General features: G+C 42.4%; 2 protein-coding genes across 8 annotated transcripts in view; both read right to left on the reverse strand.

The window, feature by feature from the left end:
* gmds (GDP-mannose 4,6-dehydratase) overlaps positions 1-7005 on the reverse strand; it is a 73952-nt gene extending 66947 nt beyond the window's left edge. The window contains exons 1-4 of the mRNA XM_086089151.1: positions 6791-7005; positions 2203-2247; positions 1727-1814; positions 1340-1449 (exon numbers count right to left, since the gene is read on the reverse strand). Coding sequence (XP_085945277.1) covers positions 1340-1449; positions 1727-1814; positions 2203-2247; positions 6791-6889 — 342 coding nt within the window. The 5' untranslated portion in view covers positions 6890-7005. The remainder of the gene's footprint in view (positions 1-1339; positions 1450-1726; positions 1815-2202; positions 2248-6790) is intronic.
* Positions 7006-7418: 413 nt separating this feature from the next.
* Positions 7419-26153, reverse strand: part of mylk4b (myosin light chain kinase family, member 4b) — a 28382-nt gene continuing 9647 nt past the window's right edge. For 5 of the 7 annotated variants that reach the window (XM_086088508.1, XM_086088510.1, XM_086088509.1 and 2 more), the window contains 13 exons: positions 23506-23737; positions 14173-14254; positions 13706-14039; positions 13427-13638; positions 13060-13165; positions 12205-12298; positions 12014-12123; positions 11787-11928; positions 11572-11642; positions 11345-11473; positions 10265-10496; positions 9334-9382; positions 7419-9236 (listed from right to left, as the gene is read on the reverse strand). In XM_086088508.1, the coding sequence (XP_085944634.1) occupies positions 9338-9382; positions 10265-10496; positions 11345-11473; positions 11572-11642; positions 11787-11928; positions 12014-12123; positions 12205-12298; positions 13060-13165; positions 13427-13638; positions 13706-14039; positions 14173-14254; positions 23506-23688 (1740 nt within the window). In that variant the 5' untranslated portion in view covers positions 23689-23737 and the 3' untranslated portion in view covers positions 7419-9236; positions 9334-9337. Of the gene's footprint in view, positions 9237-9333; positions 9383-10264; positions 10497-11344; positions 11474-11571; positions 11643-11786; positions 11929-12013; positions 12124-12204; positions 12299-13059; positions 13166-13426; positions 13639-13705; positions 14040-14172; positions 14255-16026; positions 16681-23505; positions 23738-25746; positions 25869-26153 lie in introns of those variants that run through there. The other 2 variants (XM_086088512.1, XM_086088506.1) reach the window with 2 other exon arrangements.

The following is a 26153-nucleotide window of genomic DNA, read 5'->3' on the forward strand; positions in this document are numbered from 1 at the left end:
ACGACGAAACAGAAATCTTTTTGGAATTAATTAAAGAAGCGGATATTCATGCTTTTTAGATGGAAAACTGCAAAGAAACGCTACGATTGATCAAGAAATACAAACGCAAACTCAGACGACGTCATCGCACGGCGCAGTCGCTTCCTGCTCTTCTTCGTCTTTTAAATTACTGTTGGATCTTTATGGTGTATAGCGCCACCTACAGCGGCGGAGTCCCCTCTCAGTATTGGCAAAAGAAGATCAGATGTTAACGGGCAGGTCGCATTTTCCGTAAAGTTGCTTGTGGAATTGTTGCCTGTCTGCCTGCCTGTCTGTCTGTCTGTCTGCCTGCCTGTCTGTGTGTCTGTCTGCCTGCCTGTCTGTCTGTCTGCCTGTCTGTCTGTCTGCTTGCCTGTCTGCCTGCCTGTCTGTCTGTCTGCCTGTCTGTCTGCCTGCCTGTCTGCCTGCCTGTCTGCCTGTCTGCCTGCCTGTCTGTCTGCCTGTCTGTCTGCTTGCCTGTCTGCCTGTCTGTCTGCCTGCCTGTCTGTGTGTCTGTCTGCCTGCCTGCCTGTCTGCCTGCCTGTCTGCCTGTCTGTCTGTCTGCCTGTCTGCCTGCCTGTCTGTCTGCCTGTCTGTCTGCTTGCCTGTCTGTCTGCCTGCCTGTCTGTGTGTCTGTCTGCCTGCCTGTCTGCCTGCCTGCCTGTCTGTCTGCCTGCCTGTCTGCCTGCCTGCCTGTCTGCCTGCCTGTCTGTCTGCCTGCCTGTCTGTCTGCCTGCCTGCATGTCTGTCTGTCTGTCTGCCTGCCTGTCTGTCTGCCTGCCTGTCTGTCTGTCTGCCTGTCTGTCTGCATGTCTGTCTGTCTGTCTGCCTGCCTGCCTGCCTGTCTGTCTGCCTGCCTGTCTGCCTGTCTGTCTGTCTGCCTGCCTGCCTGCCTGTCTGTCTGCCTGCCTGCCTGTCTGCCTGCCTGCCTGCCTGCCTGCCTGCCTGCCTGCCTGCCTGTCTGCCTGTCTGTCTGCCTGCCTGCCTGCCTGCCTGTCTGTCTGCCTGCCTGTCTGCCTGTCTGTCTGTCTGCCTGCCTGCCTGCCTGCCTGCCTGTCTGTCTGCCTGCCTGCCTGTCTGCCTGCCTGCCTGCCTGCCTGCCTGCCTGCCTGCCTGCCTGTCTGCCTGTCTGCCTGCCTGTCTGCCTGCCTTCCCGTCTGTGTGTCATTGGCAAGAGTGCTGAATTCTCCCACTTGGCTCTGTTCCTCTTTTTACATGACATTTCCTGCACTTGCTGGTCAAAATGCCAAATAATAGTCGATGACAGCAATTACGGAGGCAAATTTGAACGCGAGCTGCCAGGGAAAAGAAAGGCGAAGACCTTGACATGACTCTGAGCGCCCAGGTTGTAGACCTCCGTTGGTTTGACTTCATTTATGATCTTCACCAGACACGTGCTATCCGTCAGGTCGCCATAGTGCAGTTTCATATCTGACAAAACAAAGTAACAAATACAATAAGCGGATGCACCGAATATCTGAGGAAATTCTACCAGGTTGAACAGTTCATTTCAAAATGGCTCTTATTTTATTTTCTAAAAGGTAAAATGTCGCATTTGTCCGACTTAACTGTCCTATGTCACAAAGGGAACTTCAAGCATGGAAAATAATTCACAATTTATACGTGAACAGACGCTTTACAACGTCCTTGTGGTTGTTTAATTCTTATTCATATTATAAGAACAAAGTGTAGAAAAAAAGACACTTACTGCCTTCAGTATGTGTCTGAGGGTTCTGGTAAAGATGTTCAATGCGTCCGGTGTTGAAGGAACTGGACCGCCTCAAAATGCCATGAACCTGAAGATGCAGACGATACGTTGAAAACGGACGTTAGCCACGATACGAGCTGCGCTCAACTCTGAGCAGCTTCATAAATAAATAAATAAAACATTGAGAAGCTCTGATGTCAGGGGATGAGATACCAGGAATGCATTTCTCTCATTTATTGTGTCATTTTTGTGCAACACAATAAACCACTTGGATGTCTGTGATGTCACGTCTTTGCGTCCGCAACGACACACGGGATTGCGGACTGGTTTGCCAGATCACATCCAACATTTGCCTAAACAACTCAATCGCTGATTGGGGACTTTCAAAATAAATGAATAAAGTCACCAAATGAACCAAGTGTAACTAAGTAGTTCAGAAAAATGGATGGATGGACGGATTGGTCTTTCTTTCGTACCTGGTATCCTTTGGAGAGCAGAAACTCCGCCAGGTAAGACCCATCCTATAAATGACAAGATGACAAATCAAAAGACTCGTTCATACACGCCGCGCCCGTCGTGTCCTGGCGGGTCCCTCATAACCGATGGGCGACGAGACCCCCCCCCACTGTCTCTCGCTGAAAAACATTCAGACCACCCTTTAACCGAGTTGCAACGGAACCCATGCTGAAAACGTCAACAGTAATGCAAAGATATTGCATGGCGGGCCCACGTAGGATGGATGTTATTTAATTGGACGCGTGGATTTGTTTGTGAAACGGCGAACCTCGTCGCGTTCCCGTCATCCATTCAGCTCGTCGTCTTTTTTTCCATCCTCTGACTTTCCAACCGCACGTTCGGCAACTCCGGGGAACATTTTCAGGCAGTCACGCGTGCCATTTATTCCTCAATCCCACTCGCATACGTGCACGTACGCATCTTGCGCGGGCCAGACCCGGACTTCCTGCGCAGGTCCGGGAAGTAACAGAAGGCAGAAGGCCGGTGCATCGGGAGAAAGGTTGAAGGAACGTTAGTCAACGGTCCAGCCCGCTGAAAACACACAAACTAACTACTAACTTGTTTGCGACTGACTGACAAAATGTCTATTTTGTGTGAAGCTGAAAGTTCGAAAAAGGAAAAATCACTTCAGGGAAGACAATGAACGTTTTCTATTGAGTTTTTCTTACTGCTACTGTTGGTTCACATGTTGATGACAAATATGCAAAAAAGGGATTCCTCCTGCTAATAAGTCTTTTTCATCATTTAGAGCATTGCTCTAATTCTCCAAATGTGTATGCAAGTCAGAATGTGACTTGGCCTCGCACTAATTTACGACATTGCAGCAGTAAAGACTAAATTACAGTAATTTTTTTGATCAACAAAAACACAAAACATTGCAATGAAACACGCGAACTGCGCTCGCTGAAAGCGTTTTTTTCTTTATGCCATCTGTAACCTCAAAATGTCCCGTCAGTCTGATCGTAAAGCGAGGACCCAACAATTGAGATTCACTGATTCAGAGAAGTCAATGTTTCATCTTTAACGTCCTAAAATACAGGAAATAAAAATATTTTCTTCCTAATTGCGCTACAAGTTCTGCATCTGCACCGCGAACAATCTGGTGGAAGTGGTTGATTTTTTTTTTATTATTATTATTTTTTTATTATTTTTTATTTTTTATTATTATTATTTTTATTATTTTTTTTATTATTTTTTTATTATTATTATTATTTTATTATTATTATTTTTTTTAAGTGGTTGATAACGCTTTATCCGTAAAATAAAGCAGATGAGAAGAAGGGCCCAGGTAGCCACGCCCCCTTAGCTCTCACATTTAGCATTGAGAGCTCCCGCCGGTGTCATGTTTTCCTCGCCGTGTGCCAGGGACGGTCAAAGCGTTCCATGCCAGACCGACATGGAAAAAATGCCTGAAGAGCTGCAGCCCCGTTTCAAAACAAGAAGCTCCTTGAAAGCCGCTGCAGTTCGTAAACCTTGGCCTCACCTCACTCTTTCCTGTTATGGAGAGTTGACCATTGGCTCGGAGAAAGGAGCGGCCACGCCAACACACGAGACACTCCAGGCAAACCTGACACAGTTCAACAAAATCCACTCCGACTCGTTGTGCACCTTGACACTTTTTTTCCCCCCCTTTTGTAATGCAAGGCTCGAAATAATTGTTTTTCTTAGAGGAGCAGTTTTGCGAATCAATGACTTTATTTGAGGAGCAACTTTGTAATTCTGAAGACTGGGATAAAAAAAAAATTCAGGTTAATGCCAGTGGCAAGGATTTTATCAAACAGTAAAAATATGACAAAAAAAATTTTTTTTTTTAGTAGTCATGTTTTTTTATTTCTTAAACTATCAAAAGCCTTTATTTCATCGTAAAAAAAACTATAAAACAACAAAATGTTTACGTATGATAAGTGTGATATTGTTTATTGTAATACAGATTAATTTGTTTATTAAAAATACTGCACATGAGAAGGAGACCTTGAAGAAAATAATTGCACATTAAATCACACAATGTGTGAAAATGTGGCGCAGAAGTAAAAACTAATAAAACAACTATAAACATTAATCTCCTGTTTCAAAGCAAAAAAAAAAGAAGACGAAGAAACTATTAATGTGACGTGGGTGTTTTGGATCAATCAGAATACAATACTGGAAGTTTGGTACCACCTGCTGGTAAACAAATAAACTTCAATGTGACAAAATATCACTCTTTTTCTAATTCTATAACTTTGATCTGCAATTATTGAAGTTGAATTTTAATCAGCAAAACGTCCTGTGGTGGAAAAGAAAAATACATCCAAGCTGTAACGGTGCCTTCAAGTTTGACAGCGAACGTACGAAAAAATAAAAAAAAGTCCTTACATGAGATTGTCTTTGTAAAAAGCTTCTTTTTTTCCCTTCAACCTCAAGTGCAAGCTGTCAGCAATAAAACCTGCAAAGGCGAAAGGAAGTTTTCTTATAATTAACACAATCCACAAAAAAATCGATTTATTTTCAAAATTGAAATCATCAATAAGATGCTTGCTTGCCTTTTGCAATCATAATGACGCCATCTGTTTTTTGTTACTTTTTTACAATCCTGAACAAAAAGTACTCCGCTAACTACTGATGGACGAACAAAACCAAAACAACTGCATGAGCTTGATTGAATAACAAGTCAGATAAGTCCGTAACGTGACGAAGCCTTATTGTTCACAAGTATCGAGAAATTGTCGAGAAATTGTCGAGAAATTGTCGAGAAATTGTCGAGAAATTGTCGAGAAATTGTCGAGAAATTGTCCTTTTCCGTCTCTTCTCTTCTCTTCACATTTTTGTAATCCTAACCTAATTTTAAACTTGGACCGATTAACTACCAAGAGCCACTTTAATTTTAGATCGGCCATAATTGTGTTCGAAATAATTTAAACTGTTACATGAACTCTTCAAAGATCTCATGTAAGGAGAGCAACATCATTAATTGTTCACCAACATAATTCATCTTCCCGCCACCGACGACACAAGCGGTTTCACTTTCTTACCGTTTCAACATCGCCAAACTAATGTCAGACATGCTGCTGATGAATCAGCCTTGAAGGAGCCATCAACCGCCGCTGCGAGGGACGGAGGGCTCGTGCGCACGGATTCGTACTTTTATGACTATTATTTCTGGCACTTGTAAGACGGCGCTCTCTGTTGCAAAACGGCGAATGCATCGAGGGACCTCATCGAATTCCAGCAAATGAAGAACAAAAAGGCCTTGGAGGATCAGATGGCAGTGGAGCACACCAGCAGAGCCGAGGAACCTGTCCTCTTCATAACCCCCCCCCCCCCCCCACCCCCATCACCAAACAGTCCAATGGGCCACAAGCCCTCGCTGTTCCTTGGCGTTCAGGTGGTCTCTCATAACTCACACCCTCTCACCCCATGACTTGGCGCCGACAGCCGAGTCAAACGGTATTCCGACAAAGCAGCGTGCCACCTTCAAATTTATGGCGGGATCGAGCAATTTATGGCCACTGTGACCTCATGGCCCAGCAAGTCATTTCTTCAGATGCTCTATCCAGATGCATGGCTGTCTCCTGCATAAAGTTCCTGCAGTGACAGTAAGGAAATAACCCTAAGGGCAACATCACGATTAAAATTCTAATTGCCACATATCGCCGTTGTCATGTTACAATCTTAAAAGCAGTTAAAACGGCCGGGTTGTTTTCCATGTGTGCAGCTGCAGCGCCCTCCAGTGGTCAATTCGAAATCAAAACTTCATTTCTATCGCACCTTTGTCGTTTCTGGCTTGCTCTGTCACCGAAATACTTGCTGTCTCTTTTCATTGACACCGTCGGGCAGGGATGGCGCTACGCCAGGCCTAGGGGGCGCTAGAGCCTCATCGGTCATCCGCATTTTATTCATTTGGTATTCTAAAGAAGTGGTTCTCAGGATGGGCGGCAAGGCGGACGGTGCTGTGTCATCATTGTCTGGTTTAAACTTTGGAACTCCAATTGCAGTGGTACCTCAGTACTATTTGGGGATTTAAAAAAACGTATAATATATAACTAACTGAATTGGAAATAAACATTTGTGTACATAAAAATAATAACAACATAAAGTGTCTTTGGATCATAGTACAGATCTGTTCTCAGAAATAAATCCTCCACTTCATTTGAAATAAAAGCAGAAACTGCTAATAATAATAAATCAACTTTAAATATTTGTTTAAAAAGGCATCACAGACTGTCAACGCAGAACATTACATTGCTACACTAACCTCTTGCATTGACATCATTTGAGTGAGACACTTTTAGTTTGTTCGTTTTTCATTCTTGGTGCATTTTGACATTTCAGACGACCAAGCTCCAATTATGATGATGATGATGATGTCCAAGAAATATGACGATGACGCTGAAAAGTGACCGATCTATACAGCCCGTGTAGCTTCATTGAACTTCTAGCACAAAGTCGGTCTCTCTCACGTTGTAAGGGATCTTGGACTTTGCAGCAGTAAAACCGACATTGGCTGTTTTCACGGCACTCTAAACGCTGCTGGCGTTGTAGGAAAGTAACACGAAGGCTTGACCGTACCTGTCCAGTGATGCCGGTGATGAGAGCCACTTTCCTTTCCTTCTTGTCGTCTTCCATTACACCGACGCAAATGACTTGAGTTTCGCAACGCTGAGACATCTTCAATCGGGTGGGTTCTTACCAGCTACGCGACCACCACAAACGGTTTTGTTTCGTTTACACTGTTTCAACCGAAGACTTCCTTCTCGGCGTCCGTCAGTGAAATGTGAATCAAAACACAGCCAAACAGGAAGTGGCTGCGAGTGAACCAATGGAAGGAGTCAGCAGTAGAGAACATTGCGAGTCTCTTCGAACATTGAGACTTCCAGTGACAGCGCCAACTGTAGGAAGGAGTTCAAATTACATGAGACTTTTTTTTTTTTTTATTGATGCAAGGTTAACTGTCCATTTTAGCTTTAAATATTTCAAATATGTTCCTTCTGCCACTATTTTTTTCAAGAGTGTTTCCAGATGTTGCTGTTCAATGTAGACACAATTCTTTGTCGGTATTTCTCACCTCTCTTTGCCTTTTCATCTTCTTCCTTGTTCTTCATCCCCAAGAATTTGATGTCATTGTAAGCCCCCGGCCCCCACAGATTTTTTTTTGTATCTATATTTCCGTTTCAATACACAACACTACACTACAGTGTACTTTATTTTGTGCTTTATTTATACATGTTTTATATTCATTAATATAATTACACAAAAGAATTTTAACATAAAATGGCCGACTCTTATTCAAAATTGCAAAGCTTTTCAGTTCCAAATGAGAACTGCAAACAATTGTGACAAACAGTCCATCACATAAAGACACAATGGTCAAGAATATGAAGAAGGCAACCAAAACATGAAAAGAGTAAGAGACCGCATATGACCAAGGAGTTGGGATGTGCCAAAAGATGGAATAACAAGAACGAGGCTCATCTCTACTGACTACAATCTTAACAAGATTGTGACATTCTCCACTCCGACGTTGGCTCACCATTTTACCAAACTAACTCACTAAATGTGCAGAAACGAGAGAAATCATGCACTTCAAGTACAGGCTGGTGTTAAACAAGTAAATAAACGAAACGTCAAAATCAACACCAGCCATAAACATGAAACGTTCATAGGTAGTATTGTGTCGTATTTGTTATGCCTTCATGGAAGGTGAGGGGTCAACCTATTCCAAACTGTCAAAACAAAAGGGCAGCCAGCGGCAAGAAAACGAAGAGCAACATGTGGCGGCGGCGGGTACGAGCGGGATCGCTATCGGGAGCAGGCAAGCTAATTGTCGACAAATTACGATTTTTGTGCAATACATATATCATATACAAAATTACAACAATGTGTTCAACAACATCTACGTGTTTTTATGTTACACTTTTTTCATAAGACTTGTACATAAAAAGAAAGAAAGTTACGTGTATTCTCAAACGTATGAAAGTTGATTACAGTCGTTGCATTCAACACGTTTTTGCTAAAGGTTGGAAAAACCAAAAAGTGCCATGCATGCAAGAAACCAATCAAACATTGTTTTGCTTAACGTGATGGAATCTAAAACATTCAATCATCAGTCCACTTTCACGCTGGGACTCGAACCCAAGGCTCAAAACTGTCCTCTTTAAACCGGGGAATCTGGTCATTTTATTCTTACTTCAATGCCTTGAAAAAGTTTTTCTTGAAAGGATGCAGTGACAAGACCAGAAATCAGCAAAACTAAACGCTGCTGCCGTGCGCAAACACAAGGGAAGGACATCATGTGTGGGTTCAAATGAAGGTTTGAGGTTCATTTAAAATGACATCATTATGAACCAACAAGAGGCCGTAATGCAAACCCTCGTGGAGTAAACAAAACATCCTTGTTGCTAGGCTAACGCTGAAAGGCTGTTTGTGATTGGTCAGAATTACTCGATGATAACATTTGGAACATGAACATGAATTTCAAGTTTATCTGTATGGAAATTTGGGATTAAAGATCATGTTATGTGGTGTTAATTTCATTTATTTCTTGGGACTGCTAGCATTACATAGCTTAGCGTTGCTAAGGTGCACATTTCATCACCTTTTCCTGAGCTTTAAATTGACATATCTTTACCAAATATGAAGCAAATATTTTCACAATCGATACATCATTGCAAAGCATTTTCAACGCCTTTTCAGAATATATATATATATATATATGTGTGTTGCGGTTTAATTTGACCCAAGCCATCTGTTTAGTGGTGGAGGGGCACGTACTGCATATGCGGAGTCTGTCTTTGCAATTATAATCTACAGGACAGCCAACCATTTGTATCTGCAATTTCTTGTGCTGGCCTCGATCAACTCACTCTACAACAGATCAGCTGCTCCGACGAGCTCATGTGGGGATGATCAGAAAGTAGATATTCGGTTTAGCCATACATGTACAGCTGCATTGGTCCAGTGTTGGGCTCGAGGGCCCTCCGTTGTCAAAAGGCATGCTGGCGGCCTTGCGGTGTTTCTGAAAAGGAAAATTAAATCCTGGTTCGTCACAAGACGATACCTTAAAAAAAAAAATCAGTCAGTGAGCGGTGTGGGAGAGCAGGAAACGACCTCACCTGTCTAGCACTGTGGAGAGGGTGGTCGTGTGGCGTGACACTTGTTTTTCTGCAACGAGAGGGCCACGCCTTTCAATTTGAATACTGGAAGGTTCAATTCAACTCACGTGCTGTGCAGGCACACGTCGTGTGTCTTTAAAGCAGCACGGAGGCGACAATACCAACAATCAAATGTCAATGGGCCAAGATTTTGTTTAATTTTCATTGCATGTTTTTATTTGGGGAACTCGGCACCCCGCAAGACGAAGCCAGCTAAAATCCTCCCATCAGATGTTTCAGAGGTAAATTTGAGCTGTCGTGCGACCTCGTGTGCTTGTCCAAAATATCGACATTCGGCTTGCGTACCTTCCAAGTGCTCTTATGGGCTCGTATTGGACTACAATGACTTGGCTGGTATTTTTGGTCAACTAACAGTCACACTGTCAATAATAAACTGAGTTCATTGACTAACACCCCTGGTGGTCCTTCAACAACGCTACAATATGCTAACACGTGCCAATATGGCGGCTCGCGTGCCACGATGCTCTTTGAATCACAGTGACTCGCAAAAATGATCTGATTCAATCAATCTTAGGCAAAACCTACAAGGAACGCATCTTTCGTCTACAGAAACGTGCTATTCGTGTCGTTTTCGGATGTGGATACAGAGACGGCACAAATCCATTATTTATACAACTAAAAACTTTCAAATCGAATGAATTGATGGCGTTTAACATGCAAATCAAATTCAAAAAAGGGAAAGTGAGTACAAATTAAGAGGAACACATACATTGATGACGTTTGACATTGAAATCAGAGTACACTCTTTTTTTAAACAATCCAGAGGTACTGTCTAAGTGCTGGTTAACATCTAAACAATGTGGACATCTTTTTTATGTGTGTGCAAACAATTGCATGCTATTGAAAAAAAATGGCAGTCATCGCCTCTCACCTTCACATGCAACTTATAGTGCAGACTTTGGTCTGACAGCCAGGGGTGTCTGAGAGATTCTGTAGCGCTCATCCTCCAGTTTTTGCTCTTTACCAGCAAACGTGTGATGAAATCTTTGGCCTCTTTCGAAACATCAGTAAATTCTTCTTCCTCAAAGTTCCACTGACAGGCCAGAATGTTGTTTAGAGTCTCGTTGTCATCGTCACCGAGGAACGGAGACAAGCCGCTAAGTCTGAATGGAACAAGGAGAGAAAAGAAAGCTGGAGTTTGGAAGAAGAACTTCCTGTTAACGTCATTTTTTTTAAATTTACGACACATAAGTAAAATGAGCCCAAATTTGGCTTACTATTGGAAGTGCGATATCTAAGTCATTTCTGAATAGTTTTTACTTACGACCATTCAAAATGTTCAGTGGCATCAGACCTATCCAAACATATATAGTTTGTATTTATTTATTTGTTTTTATGCCCTCTCTGGACAAGGACATAAAAGCAATATTGTCATAAGAGCACAACTAATTATCATCTGCATATATATATATATATATATATATATATATATATATATATATATATATATATATATATATATATATATATATATATATATATATATTCAAATTGGAATATTCACGCACACGCGCACATACACTCATACGCGTGTGCACGTATTATGGCTTTTATGACTCTAAAGTAGAAAAAATCAAATACAATTCTACATTTAGTTGATGCCGCAGTGAAGGGATAAATTAAGTAACACATCAGGTGTACAGTGCATGAAAAAATATGAAAAATTATGATTTACAATGTGAGTCAATGGGCCAAAATTTGGACATTTTTACTCATGTGTAATATAAAAAAATGGTTTCTCACATATAATAATGACAATAATAATTTTTGAAATTTTGGACGGTGACGTTTTGAACTTCAACATGTTTTGGACAATTGGGTGCAATTTCAGCTCACTCAGTGATTTTTTTTCATATGCTTTATATTTGATATTAATATTAATAAAAAGCACCAAAAAAAACGGACATTTTCCTTAAGAGGGTTTTAAGAAAAGGAAATGCTGGAAACTCACAGCATGTAAGTGATAACCCCAAGGCTCCACATGTCAGTAGGGAATGAAACAAACTCATAATTGATGACTTCAGGGGCCAAAAATTCAGGCGTTCCAAAGTTGACCTTCAGCTTCTCTCGAGGTTTATACCTGTTGGAGTCGCACATTGTAAAACCTTTGGCAAAAGCTGTGCACAAAAAAAAAAGAAGAAAAAAAAAAGATGAAAGATCTTTGGAAAGAGATTTTACCTCCGGGCGAGACCAAAATCAATAATTTTTATCTTGTTTGTGGCTCTGCTAACACAAAGAATGTTCTCTGGCTGAAAATGAAGAAAAAGGAGAGAAAGCATGAAACATAAGGCGTCAAAATATAGCCTGGTACAAATCAAATAACGGCCAACGCGGCAAAATCGCATTTTGCCAACGAGAAGCTACAAAAGGAGCAAATGATTTGAAAGGCTTACCTTGAGGTCGAGATGGAGGATGTACATTCTGTGCATATATTGCAATCCCTCACAAATTTGCCGTATGAACAGCACGGTGTCAAACTCAGTCAGGTTGCAATTCTCGTCAATGATGCGATCAAAAAGCTCGCCCCCCTCGACACTGAGGCGCGGAGAGAACAACGAGCACTTTCAGCGTCATTCCGCCCAACATGTGCGGGACAACGGGAAAAGGTCCTCAGACTTACTACTCCATGACCAGGATGATGTCATAACGAGACTCAAAGGCCGCGTACAGCTGGATGAGGTTGCAGTGATTGAGCTGGTTCATCACCTGGATCTCGTTCCTCACCACATCCTCAAATCATCAAATCAAATCGATCACGATCGTTGTTTATGTCACTGGAGTGGAGAATCCACTCGTATCTGTGTATTCTACCTTTTCCTTCTGGCTCCTGGCCTTGATGATCTTGGCGGCCAACGTTAGGCCAGTTGAATTCTCGATGCACTTGTGGACCTGCCCAAAACGCCCCCTGGTGGAAGAAAGTATATACACCACTCAGTAGGGTCCTTGTCACCGCTACGATGACCCCCCCAAAAAATTCTACATATTGTGTGTGTGTGGAAGTTTTTAAGTTTAAGTACAAATGTATTCATCCATGTGTCACCCCCCCCCCCCCAAAAAAAAACGTTACAGCCATACTATCCTGGCATCCACTATAACAACTAAAAACATGAAATAACCCCCCAAAAACATTTTCCATGTTGTTCTTATGTGGGAAAAGAGTCCCCAAAAAATGTGCCCAGCAGAACAAATACGTGTCTAAAGGCGTTAAGAGAAATGCACTCTTTCTTGTGGGTTACAAACATGTCATTTCAAAATAAAGTCATTAGTGTTTATTAGTATTTATATATATATACTTATAATTTGAGAAATGTGCCTTTGCAATACACTCATCTCGGCTTTGAAAGGGAGGATTTAGCGCTGGTCTGTTACATCACCGGGCCGGTTTTGTTGTCATGTGCCCTTTAAGGGGCAAAGAAAAGGTCGCAGGACGTGGCATCTGCCTGATATTCCATTCAAGTGTTTTGGCGTTTATCCCACATGAGACTGGACTATTGTTATGGCGCACGGCGCGGCGCGGCGCATGGCGCGGCGCATGGCGCGGCGCATGGCGCGGCGCATGGCGCGGCGCATGGCGCGGCGCATGGCGCGGCGCATGGCGCGGCGCATGGCGCGGCGCATGGCGCGGCGCATGGCGCGGCGCATGGCGCGGCGCATGGCGCGGCTCACCCTCCGAGGACCTCGTCTGTGTTGATGGAGTAGAAGGCCGCTATTTGATGAGGTTTGGGAGTGACGACGCGATGATCAAACGGTGCTGATGGTGGAGGACTGGAGTCTAAGAAGATACAAAAGAATGTTGACATCCTGCAAGCAAACACGTTTATGGCCAAACAAACCCAAATACAAAGTCTATGGATTGTTTTCACTTCTTTTTTTTTCTTCTCACTCGTTCAGTCTTGCTGGAGCTCGATGATAAAAAGTTAGCAGTGATCATATAAACAACAGATACCACTTACAAGTACTTGTTAGAAACCGTATATGCTAAACGACCTTAGCGTTGTCCGTCTTGCGAGAGCGCGAAGACGTCGAGGCTCACCTATGAGGAATTCCTTCACATCAGACCGCTGGTCGTTTCCTTCAACCTCCTCCGCGTCGACCGCATCCGAGTGTTTTTTTTGTGGCTTCTCTCCGGCAGCATTTTCGTCTTTAGCGCCTTCCACTCGACTCTTTTTAAGATCGTCCTTCAGCACTTCCTCTTCCGTGACGCGACGTTTGCTGCAGGCGGCCACGTCGGCGACCTCATCAGAGCTACAAAGTCAAACTGGTTATTTGTGGAAGATGCGACGGTTGCAGAAATGACGACATCTATTAATACCTGTCTTGTTTTATGACGGACGTCTTGTCAGTCTTGCAACCAACGTCCGCTTGGGATTTATTCCTCTGCTTGCCTTCATCCTCCTCCTCGGCAGTCTTCTCCGGACGGAAATCTGATGAATGGATTTCTAATTCCACCTCTTCGTCAGGGTCCGAGTCTTCAAAGACATCCTCGCTCTCCTTATCGGAGTCATTCAGAATCAATGTGGACGACTCAAGACGTCTCCCATTTTCTCGGTCTTCGGCCTTGTTGTTGTTGTTTCCATGAGAGTGGCCAATATTCTTTTGGTTGAGTTTTACGACCTGCTCTGGCAGCACCGATCCCGTCAGGGAGTCTTTAGTAGGAGGAAACAAAACATTTTTGGACACTTTCATGTCATTTTGCCATTTTTATACAGTTTTTTTGTCTTATGGAATCATTGTATGGACTGTGTGAAATCTTCTCTTTCAAGTGATTCAAGAGCCAACCTGAAGTTTCCAGGGACCTCCTCTTCTTCTGGGCTTTGGGGCTCTTCGGGTTGAGTTTGCCTTTGTCCTTGTCGTCCTTTCCCTTTCGGAAGGCAAAAGCAATCGTTCGGCATGAGTGACTTTGAAATCAAATGTGGCAACCTTCTCGATGCACGGCTTAAAATATGTCTGTTGGTCAATATCAACGTTTCTGCTTTCAGAAATGTCAGTATCCGGCCAATAAATGGTTTGTTTGTTTGTTTTATTTTGATTGCCTCCAAATTATCGACAGCATTTTTCTTCCTTTTTTTAAAAACATTCACAATAGGGCTACATCAACACGAAAGACAAGTGAACTGAATAATTGCGTAATCTGCACAAACGTCCCCAAAAGTCAATAATGTGCTGGAGTGTACCAAAGAACGAAGAAACAACATGAAGGCAAATACAGTTTACAACAAGAATAGTTGCAATCAATCACCTTACAAATAATATGAAACTTACACTACGGCATGTTTGTTAAGCCAAAACGGGGAACACCAAAAGTATGAGCTGCTGTTAGTCGTTCAGTTGCGTGCATGATCAATTCAAGACATGCTCAGCAAGAAGCTATTCTCGAAATCAAGGATAAACACATAAAAGTGTCCTTTTCTTTCGTGACATTGGCATTCTGTATGCATCAGCAAATATTGTCGGCCCAACAGGCGAGCAGCGATGATGCCATTTGCCTGCTGCTCCCGTCGTTTAACATCACTTTCGCACATGTTGTATGATGTCCATATGGCCTTGAAAGCCTTTACTGCCGCCGTGTCACGCTATTCGGAGCAAATTGTACCGTAGCTTCAGTCCAAGCCACTACTGATAAAGACATATTTAGGCCGAGATAACCCGTCGTCGAGTTGAATCAAGTGGGGAAACTACTTGACATGACCAACTCTCTGAAAGGGACAAATCCGGGAACAACACGGCTAAATATAGACTTACAAGGAGACATCCAAATATTTTTAGTATTTAAAAAAAATAAAGTTAAAACATAACACTTTTTATGAGATATTTTATTTGTCATATATATTTGGCTGTGTTTGGTGCAACACTGTTATCGATATTCATGAGTTGGAAAACATTGCTAAATAAATAATGGACACAAAAGAGGGGGGGGGGGAATAATTTGAATATTCTTTTAATTTTAGTATCAGTTTAACAGTACGTATTGCATTCACTTGAAAACAAATACACTTTTTCGGATAAATCTTTTGGGAAAACGTGTGCGCGTGCGTGTGTTTAATTGACTATTTTACTGAATTCAGAAAAACAAGTTTTTTTTTGTTTTTTTTAACAGAAAAAATACTGCAAATACCCGCATACCTCCAACCTTCCTTCAACTATATCACTTACTGGCTCAGTTATGGTAAGCACACAAACATGTCAATCGATCGACAGTTAAGTTTCTACGGAAGCATATTGCATGCAGGAAAGTGTCCGCCATTAGCGAGTCTAGTTTAGAGGTAAAAAAACCAAATCTTTTTTCCCACTGTTTTTATGTTTTTTTTCCTGTTTAATATTTCCTCCTGTTTTTGTTTTTTTTTATGACGGAAAAAAATAGGCAGTAAAACAAAACAAAAATATTCCGAAAAACAAAAAAAATACACAATACAACAAATGAATGCAATACGCTTCCGTATAACAGTAATGGGTTGCAAGTAACAAGGTTGTTTTTGCTGCTGTAAAAAAGAAAATCTTTGAAAAGATGTCTTTGTGATCATATGACACACTCAGGCCAATATTCAAATATTTTCAAATTCTGGAAATGGCCCATTTACAGCACTGTCATTGCACCGTTCTCAGACATTTTAACACAAAGATGCTAAAGCTCACCTTGCGCTTGGATTGGCTGGCGGGCTTTTTAAAGAGCAACCTCATCAGCCCGGAGCTCTTCACCACCTCACCAATGAAGCTGATCACCTGCTGGGTGCCCCCCACCAACTTCTCCACCGCTTCCAACCTGCGGCCCTGACTCTCCATTTGCTCGCACACCCGCTCCACCACCCCTAACAACTCCCCAAACACTCCGGCAACTTGCGAGCCAGCGTCAGCATCACCGAGACCCTCCTCGCTCATCCTCGCCCCACCTCCATCCATCCCTCGCACATCCTGGGACAAAGTGTCCAGTCGGGTCAGGACGGTGTGCTGCATGTTGAGCAAACGCTCCATCTGAGAGGTCAAGGAGTCCATGCGGCTCTCAATGCGGCGCAGGGAAGCGTCATGGCAAGACGAAGTCGCTTGAGATTTGTCTAATCCATTGAGCGAGAGCTTGCGTCCACCTGACTTCTGAGCATGAAGAGGCTTGGGGTCATACATTTTGGCTAAGGAGTTGACCAAGGTGGAGCTCATGACGGATTTGTGTTTTACCTCTTCTCGGAAAGAAAACAAAAACCACTCATTAATAAAGTCCTGTCTGTCATTTAGGCCCAAAAAAACCCCGAAAGAAATGAACAATTCTTAGCAAGAAGAGGAAGTGGAGGATGAAGAATGAGCCGCCACGCAACACAACAGTTGTGAGTTGAGTTTTAAGAAGAGCAAATGGCTGGCCCCCAAACAAAAGTGCAGCCCCCTGTGGACGTCAGGGAGCGGGTGGCCAGTGATAACAGTGCAGGGTTCGAGTGGCCGGTAGGGGATTGATGGGGGCTTATGGGGAGTTGCTGGAGAGGATCGCTATCTGACATTTGAGATGCCTCAAAGCCCTTTGGTTAGGTGTTAGAATCTCAGGAATCTGGGACTGACACACCACTCGGGACCAAGAAAAACAAACAAATAAAACCAATCAAAAACAACAACGCAGTGTGAACAACTAGAACATGGTGAGATTTAGAAGATGGAACTCACTCATAAAACCTCAGAGACACAAATATTTCTAGACCAAACGCTTCCTTCCATAATAGAAATTCAAAACAAAGAACATACATGCCCATACTGCCACAAATTTTGTGTCAACAAGCCTTTTTTTTTTTTAGATGCTATAATGATTTAGATGGTATAAAAACGTGGGTGGACTAAGATGGAGAGAAAACTAGAGTAGCTAGCTTGATAGCTAGCTATAGATTACATAGCTAGATAGATTCTACAGTATGCCCAGCAAAGCAAACACAAAAGAAGAAAACCGGGAACAAGTGATATCATTGAAACCTGAGAGAGGGGACGGAACTTATAACCCATTTGTTGTGACAAAATACAAAGGAATGAACTCACACTCGCACAGACATACAACACAAGTTGATTGACAGATGGTCCCTTACTAAGACAAAGTGACCTCAACTTTTCCACGTCTCAGTACACTCAATCTCACTCAAGCGTCGGGAAGGTGACAAAGCGCTGGTGCCGCCATCTGCCTGCGCTGGAAAAAAATGGACCTGTCGCCTTTTCCGTTCCCTGTACTGACAAGTCGTCAGCTGTCAGGTTTCACGCACGTGTCGTGGGTCATGTCTTACTATCCCGGATGACAACTAGGAGGACACCGCATGTGCGGACACATCCTGCAGAAATACTTGACATGCTTCTTAACTCAGCGGCGGACAAAAGACATTCACGACCGCTCATATACAGGAAAGCATTGAACACATTCAATAGACTGGAAAAACCAGATGAGACCTTTTCAGCATTACAATGAGAGGAATGTTGACTCGATTTCTAGCAATATGGAATTAAACCTTAAAATAGCCACTCACAAGGTGATATTGTGACTTGTAATAGTCTTTGCCAGTCTGTTCCCTGTTGTAAATCAAAATTCTATTTATTTACAGTCCAAGTTGAATCCTAAATGTGAGTCGGTTTTAAGGATCAACACATTCTGCAAAGTGCAAACAATTTCCAGCATGAAGTCGACTGCGTGTTTAGATCTCTAGAAACGTGTCTGTCTTTCTTTGGTCCTCTCGAACCCTCGGGGGGTGTCCAGCACCCACCCCAAAATGGAGTCCCTGGCCAAAAGGGATTCGCCATACCATCATCATGACTCACAGCCATTGTCATTGTCTGAGACCAAAATAATGCAGTGCAACCACATCAGGTTTCAGATCATCAGCGGGTCTCATTTGGGACCCGCAAAATAGGATACGCACATGTAAGCTGCTTTAACATTTGGAACACAGACAGCGGATCAATAATTATGTTAAGACTCCAGCATGAATAAAGGAGCTTAAAGAAGCTCTATTAATGGCATAGAAATGCAATATATGTCAATTGAATCATGGCGCTTACAGGAAGTACATGATCATTTTAACGTTGATGTTGTTTTTTTGCGACATGATGGCGGCGTGCCAGGCACACGGTAATGGAAAGAAAGTCACACACGGTTATCTCTCTGGCTGCGCTGCTTTTATTCTATCAGTATAAAGTTATGCGTCGCCACCGACTGATGACAGTTTGTATCACCACAATTCAGTAGCCTTGATAACCGTGAGACTTTTTCCACCATGGTAGCGGGCGGACACTGAAAAAATCCTTTAACGGACCCCGAGGTGTGACATCAGTGTGTGTAGAACGAGAGTGCGTGTGAGTTAGTGCGTGTAATTAGCCAGTGCCTGTGAATAAATTGCATAAGGTACTCAAGTATACGTTCTGACTTTAAAATAGACACAAGTTCCCCAACTTATAGCATTTGTTGCTAGCTGTCACTGTTATGCAACTGGATGACTTTGAAAGGAGGATTGCGGATAAACGATGACCTTGCGACACCACAGAATGAGTGTCATTCCTACCGCCTAAAAACGTTCACACGCATATGTAGGCACGCACGCACAGCTAGCGCTGCTTAGCAAAGAATTTCAGCACAAATGGTTAAGTGTGAATATATATATATATTCATCAATAGTTTGTCTCGCTAACAAGCAATACAACAAATACAGTTCACTTGACCACAAGGCTAATTGGAGAAGCTAATAAAGAAAATTGTAAACATAGTAGTATCTAGATAGATTGGTATCTAGCTATATAGATACTAGGTAGCGAGACATCGAGCTAGCTAGCTGCTTAATGTCCATCTTCTACCTCTGCCTCTGTTAACTTTATAATAATATGAATTCAAGGGTGTGTGCAGTACTGTTCTTCCACCGCCAGATGACAGTAAATACTTTTGAAATGCTTGACATGCTGCTGAGGACCATTTGGACATCTGATACCAGAGGAGAATGCCAAACACACGCACACACAAACACATAAATAGGTTTGGGGTGTTCACATAACAGTCGTGGCTTGTCCCATTAACATAATGAGATGCGCGGTGACGTCAATGGCACAGCATGCGTACAAAACAAAGTGGCGTATAAAGTTAGTAGCGGGTATTAAACAAAAGGGATGCAAAATTTTATTATGCTATTATTATCCCAGACTCAGAATCAGAACCATCTTTATTGGTCAGGTATGAAAAACACAGAAGGAATTTGTCTGTATGTAAAGTGTTCATTATGCCGTACAATGGACAGCGTGTATGAGTGACAAGGCTCAACAATATTTGGCAAATATTGACACAGCAACTAAGATTTTATTATATGTGAGTTTATACATTTTAATGGCAGCAATATAAAGCTGTCAGCTATGAACGTTACTGCACGGGTGGTAATGATACTATATTTTGGACGAGGTATGTGCTGGCGGCTTGTACAGGACATACAGTAGGTCAAAATGAGTCCCGGCATCTTACATTTCTTGACATGTTCATTTTTTCCTCCCCAATTTCCTCTCATTCATGAGGACATTTTTGGGATCTGCTGACAGTAAACTTTCCTAATGTACTACTAGCCTTATTGATATCCCCCAAAACTAGATAAACTCATTTAATGGCATTCAATTATGAATTCATGAAGTATGTTACAGACTTCGTGCAGGATGCCGTAATGGGTCGTTGCCTTGATGCTTCGTGTACTTGCTACGAGTCATGCTGGAACAGAAGCAGCTCTTTCCCAGGAAGTATAGAGGGGCTAAAGTGAAAATTTAGCATGGCCTTTGTTTGCATGAAGTTTGCATGTTTTCCTTGTGCCTGTGTGAGTTTTTTTTTTTTTTCTGGGTGATCGGTGATGTAAGGGCCAGCAAGGCCTTCTATGCTGGCCTAAACACGATCACGGGCACTGACCTACATTTACATGTTTTTCTTAGCTTCTGCTTCCGGTACTAGTAGACCCCTAAAGCCACCTGTAATCCACTTCAGCTGACCCGCAACCCAAATCAAGATTAGTAGTAGAAAATGAATGGATGAATGTCCCACGGCAGCATATTTCATTCCAGTCTGACCTCATCTGTCAACCTATCCATCACTATTGCAAAGCGGAAGGGTCTTAGAGTTGATCCCTGATGCAACCCAACCTCCACCTTCAGCTCCTCCGTCACACCGAAAGCACACCTCACTCCTGTCCTCTTTGAACATATCGTAGTTCTGTCATTCCAGATGTCCTCATTCAGTACTTCAGTCCATAGGTTTTCTCCAGATCGACAGAGACAGAGTGCAGCTACTTCTGAATTTCACTATACTGTACTTCTCTTTTAACACCCTCAAGACGAATAATGCATCTGTAGTACTCTCCCCATGCATGAAACCATACTGTTGATTGCAAGTACTGACTTCTGTTATGAGTCTAGCTTCCACTACTCTAACTTGATTCCTCGAAAAATGGCCCCGGTGAATGTTGGTGAAAATAGGCACAGCACACTTTCCCACCATTGCCTAGGCATCTTCTCACGCAAAAAAAAACAACAACTCCACAGCCACTTATCCTAGACGCTTCCATAACTCTGCAGGTAAGCCATCAGGACCAGCTGCTTTTCCATTTTTCATCCTCTTTAGTGCCTTTCTAACGTCTTCCTTACCAATGATTATTACTTCCTGTTCCAGATGTATGTACAGGTTAAGCACATCAGTTACAGGCAGGAAATCCAGACAACTTGAACAGTACAAAATTGCATTGCACAAAAATGACTTTGATCATCAGGGTAATTCACACTCGTGAATGCTAATAGTGTCCTCTAGGCCATGTGCTTCTGAGATGGTTGCATCAGCACTATTTGTGAATATATTGCTTGTATTCTATGTTCTTCTTTTATTTACATGCATATTTGTTTGTGATTATGTTAACATGGTCAACTGGTTTCCACTGGACATGTTTGTGTTGCACAGAGGACACAGATTCATCCGAGTGGTGCCGGTCGAGTAGTGCTAGGTGACAGAATTTAGATGTCACGGCTAGTGACAAACACGTGGCAGGATCTTTTCCACTGACAGTCTCGAGCGCACACAAAACATTTAAATTGTTGCGGGTGCACTTTTTTGGTAAAGAATACGTATTTTTATGAAACAAGCTGCAAACTTGTAGCATCATTGAAGTGTAAAAGTTGAAAGTTTAAATGTTTGTAAATAGTTAAGGTTAGGTTGTAGAGTAGATTTGTGTAGAGTTGGTAGGTTGTATTTTTTTCATGACTTGGTGAGCTGAAGATGACATGCTGGCAGGAGCTCATGTGATACATTTCATCACCTTGGAGCTGGTTGTTGCAGGCCTGCAGCCAGTCCAACTCCAAGACCTACGCAAAGTTAATGCAGATGACACGATGGCAACTGCTCCGTTTCTTTTACCTGTAAGTGCGGTGGCAGGGTCCTCCCCTTCTTTTTGATGGAAAACAATTTCCACAGCCGCCGCCACAGGAAAGTGGTCACCAGGCACACACTCCCTAATAGCCAGAGATCTTTATCCCTTAGGAAGGTCTCCATTATGGAATGCTTCCTCTTCCTGGCCCTGTCGTCCTACCTAGACCTGAAAACTCTCAACTGTCTGGCCTGCGCCTCAGGCGGCGGACGATAAATCATTGACATGGGGCTAGAATGCCGGCCTCCAGGATCAGCAAGAGGAGCTCGGCTTAGCCGTACATTAATCCCAAGTGTCTTGCTCACAACAGACTTGTCAAAGAACAAGGGTTTGCTGAAAGACACCCACCCACCCACCTAACTACCCATTCACCATCTCGCCGGCTTCCTCACTACCTCCCACTGGTGAACCTAAAAGGAGAACGTGCCGTCTGTGAGACGGGAATGGGACAGGTGGTGTTCGGTTCGCGGTGTCAGTGCGAATCAGATGCCTGCTATCCTTTAACTTCAGACACAGCACTTCGTACTTGCATGCATGCTCTAAAATATATTTACCAAGAAGTACTTCTGAGCTTCCTTTCCTCAGTAATGGCAAATTTAACATACAGATTAAACCTGCCTCCTTCGCGGGGGTTACGTTCCAGACTACCCTTCATTAAGTGAAATCCGCGATATTGAAATAGCCTATTTATAACCTAGGCACGTTTTTATAACATTTATGGCTCTATGGTCTTTAAACACGTCTTATAATAATGCAGACAGATTTAAAAGCATTTAATATATTGAGAGAGACAACAATATTGTAGACAGTGCAACAGCGCATTGCACATTCAAGCCTCGGTCAACAAACCCTTGTATCTGTGAAGGGATGATTTTTGAGTCAGCTATAATGTGACAAAGTCGATTAATCGAGTGAATTTGACTGGTCAGCTAATCGGTTCAGTGTGTGCGTGTGTACAGTTGCTAATCATGACAGTTTACAGTTTAAGGAATTGTTAGCCGTAAAGATTTAAGAGAAGGCATGCAACTATTTTGTAGCTGCAATTTTATAGTTTCAGAACACACAGTACGAGCTTCTACTGAGTTGAAAACAGGAACAAAAAGAAACCTAATATTATTACTGTGCAGTATGTGATTGCGAGTAAGTGACATAAATAAAAGTCACCATTTTCCATTCATTTGTCTGTTTCAGTTTTTGCCGCAAAAATGTTGGGCTAAAGGCTAGCAAGCTAACTAGCTGCAGTAACTGGGCTGCGTGGTTCTAGGGCCAAAAGAGCGAGAGGTTTTTGGACACGGCCCTATACCTGAAATGTCCAAAGTCTAGCTAATACAATCATCAAAACATCTTGAAAGTAAAACAAACAAAAAAATAGATTTTTTTTTTTTTTTTAGCAATTATTTGGTCATGAATCTCCATCTAACTCTTGATCTAATGGCGTTGTTTTTGGACCCATGCGTTGTGTGCTTGTGAGTGAGTGCTTGTGTTTTAGTGGGGCAATAAAAGCGTAAAAAAAAAAGAAGTCCAACAGTTCCCTCAAGTGGCCTTTTTGCATTCCTGCAAGTGTTTTGTGCTAACAGGTGTTGGGTGCCATAATTAGAAAGCAGACCCGTTCTCAGGCCTTTGACTACCCTTGCTGATATCGGGGCCCTCTTGTTAAATGACACCCCGCCTTCCCTTCCGTGCAGCTGATAAGGATTCAAAACAAACAAAGCAAGTTGTGTTACTTGCCTACCTCCAGTTCCATGTGTTTGAGTTCCCAGAAGCAGCGCATGGTCCCGACCTTCTCCAGGTGTCTGTAGAAGGCCAGCCGGCCAAAACGAAGGCTGTTGCTGCGGTTGCGAATGGCTTTCAGCCCTTCCATCTTCTCAACAATGGGGGACATGGGGATAGGTGGCGGTACGGCTGACCTTAGCATCTTCCCATTCTTTATTCCGGACTCGTTGCAAGGAATCTTCTTGTCTGACCTGCAATAATCACAAAAGGTCACTGTGATGAATTTCAGGGTAGCACAGCATTTCAAAATGGAACATCTTGATTAGGGATGGATCGATTATCGGCCGGCTCATATTCAGCATTTTGACAAATATCAACGTCAAAATCTGAAAAAGCCGTTAATAGCGCAATTTAAAACTGTGTTAACTTCAGGGAATTATTGATTTAAATTTTCAGATGCTGTCGACCTTGTAAACTCTGTGATCCTTCTCTTTTTGATTCGAAATAAAAAATAAGATAAGTGAATATTTAACATTTCAGATATTTTATTTTACTATTTACTGTATTGAAAACAACAGGGAACTATTTGGCTACTTCTTTAAGTTTTCATTTAACTTTTTAAGATGACCCTGGGAGCTCCCTAATGTTTTTCTTGAATTTTAAAACAAAGATGTTGATTGTCTAAGATTTTTTAAAAATAAACACAAAACGTTTGCAAATCAGAAAAGTAACAAAGTAAAGAATTGTAGTTTGCGATGTTTTTTTCCCCAAAATAAAATCAACGATTTCAAATTTTTCATTTCTTATATTTTCCCAATTTTTTTTCAAAATAAAAAAAATGTAACTTGCAAATCGGAAAAGTAACAAAGTTAAGAATTGTAGATAGTATTTTTTTATGGCAAGTGAATATCGGCTCCAAATATCGGTTATCAGCATCTTGACTACTAATAATCGGTAAAAAAAAATATTGACATAACATGATGATATTATCTTGCATTCTTTTTCCGATATTTACAATGAAGAGGAAAAAATAATAATAATACAATTGAGCACACTTGATGAGAATTAACATTTGAATGACTTTATCAAGGGTCCATTTCGTAGATATGTACAACTGCATACTTGCGCTCGGTGCCACCATGTCAACGGATTAGAGCAAAATCTTTATCTCTTGGTCGTCTGCATCGTGTGCTAGCCAAACGCTTGGACGCATTCCACCGGTGGGGAGCAGCACCACATCTAAAAGGGACCACCGATGAGATATGGAAATCCAGCCTGACGCCTGCATGAGACAGCTGGCTTTCTGCTCTACCTGTTGAGCCTTCGGGGGGGTCATGTAAGATTACGCAGGATATTTTTAGTCCCAGAATGTACATGTCCTGGCTGTGCTTTACAATTAGACAGTGTGTAGTTTCAAAACAGTGCGCGTGCATGCGTGAGTGACCGATGCAGACGGTCTGTAGCAGCCAGGGCTGTCCTCCATCTCCAGGGGATTTCTCGGGGTAGGATTTCAACTCGAAAACCAAAAGGGTGGCCTGAAGTGGACAGCTGGTATCGCGCCTAGCGGCGGCTCTTTAACTTTGATGATTTACAGCCCGGATTCCAAAAAAGTGAAGACACAGTGTAAGTAAACACAAACATACAACTTCGTCTGTGCATTCTGTCGTATTCCTTTCTATTCAAAGCACACCGCAGATATATATAAGAACATCTTTTTTATTTTGTGAGCTTTAGCGATGATCTTTTAGCAGGAAATGAAACGATGGCAATTTTTACACATTTGCTAATTTTTTGGGTTTAGATTTTGACTCCTTTTGACAAAAGGCAATTAGTTCTCCCCGATCTTAGAGATAATCCAACGATCATCGATTGCCACAGTGAGGTAGAAATGACCTTGCACAAGCTTGAAGATTGCATTTCCTCAAACGTGTCACATCTCCTACGAGGGCCTCGTATAAATATATATATATTTTTCAAGGGCATTTAGCACCGAGGTACAAATTTAGCAAAATAAACCAAAACAAAAATCCCAATTTTGCAATTTTATCCAGATTCCGACAACGCTGCATGAATTGCCACTTCAAACTTCCACATTTTAGAAGGACTTCAACTGTTCATAATTGAGTATTCATGTAAAACAAGAAGTACTTTCGCCACTGCCTCTGACATCCAACATCTGTCGACAGTACCACCAAAGAAATGCCTTCAACTTTTGCTGTTTTGACGTTTACGTTTCAAGAATCCCATGCACGCCGCATACCTTCTCAAAGTGCTCCTGAAAGCCCAAATGCACCAAGCAGCATGGCCGATCCCAGGTCAAGTCACTTTAAAGAGCTTTATTTTTGGGACGCCGTCGCACATGAGGAGGTGGTATAGGTCACGCTATCACCACAAACAGAAAAGATCCATCAGTCAAGAAGAGCTGCCGCTGACCTTGTTGTCAGGCAGACGGACGTTACGTAATACCTTTGTATTGCATGTGGCTTTGCTTAACGTGCTTGCGTCTGTCTGTGAATAGCCTGTGGGTCGTCGTTCCGTGCCATTTTCACCCAGTGGCTTTAGCCAAGCAGATTTGGATTTGAGTGAAACTTGGTGTACTTGTTGATAGTGACGGCACAACAAAAAATCTCAAATTTCAGCTCAATCGGAGGAGGGCTTTGGGAGCTA

This window comes from Leptonotus elevatus, chromosome 11, assembly GCF_054856555.1.
Source record: "Leptonotus elevatus isolate MCC_2025b chromosome 11, RoL_Lele_1.0, whole genome shotgun sequence".
Lineage (NCBI taxonomy): Eukaryota > Metazoa > Chordata > Actinopteri > Syngnathiformes > Syngnathidae > Leptonotus > Leptonotus elevatus.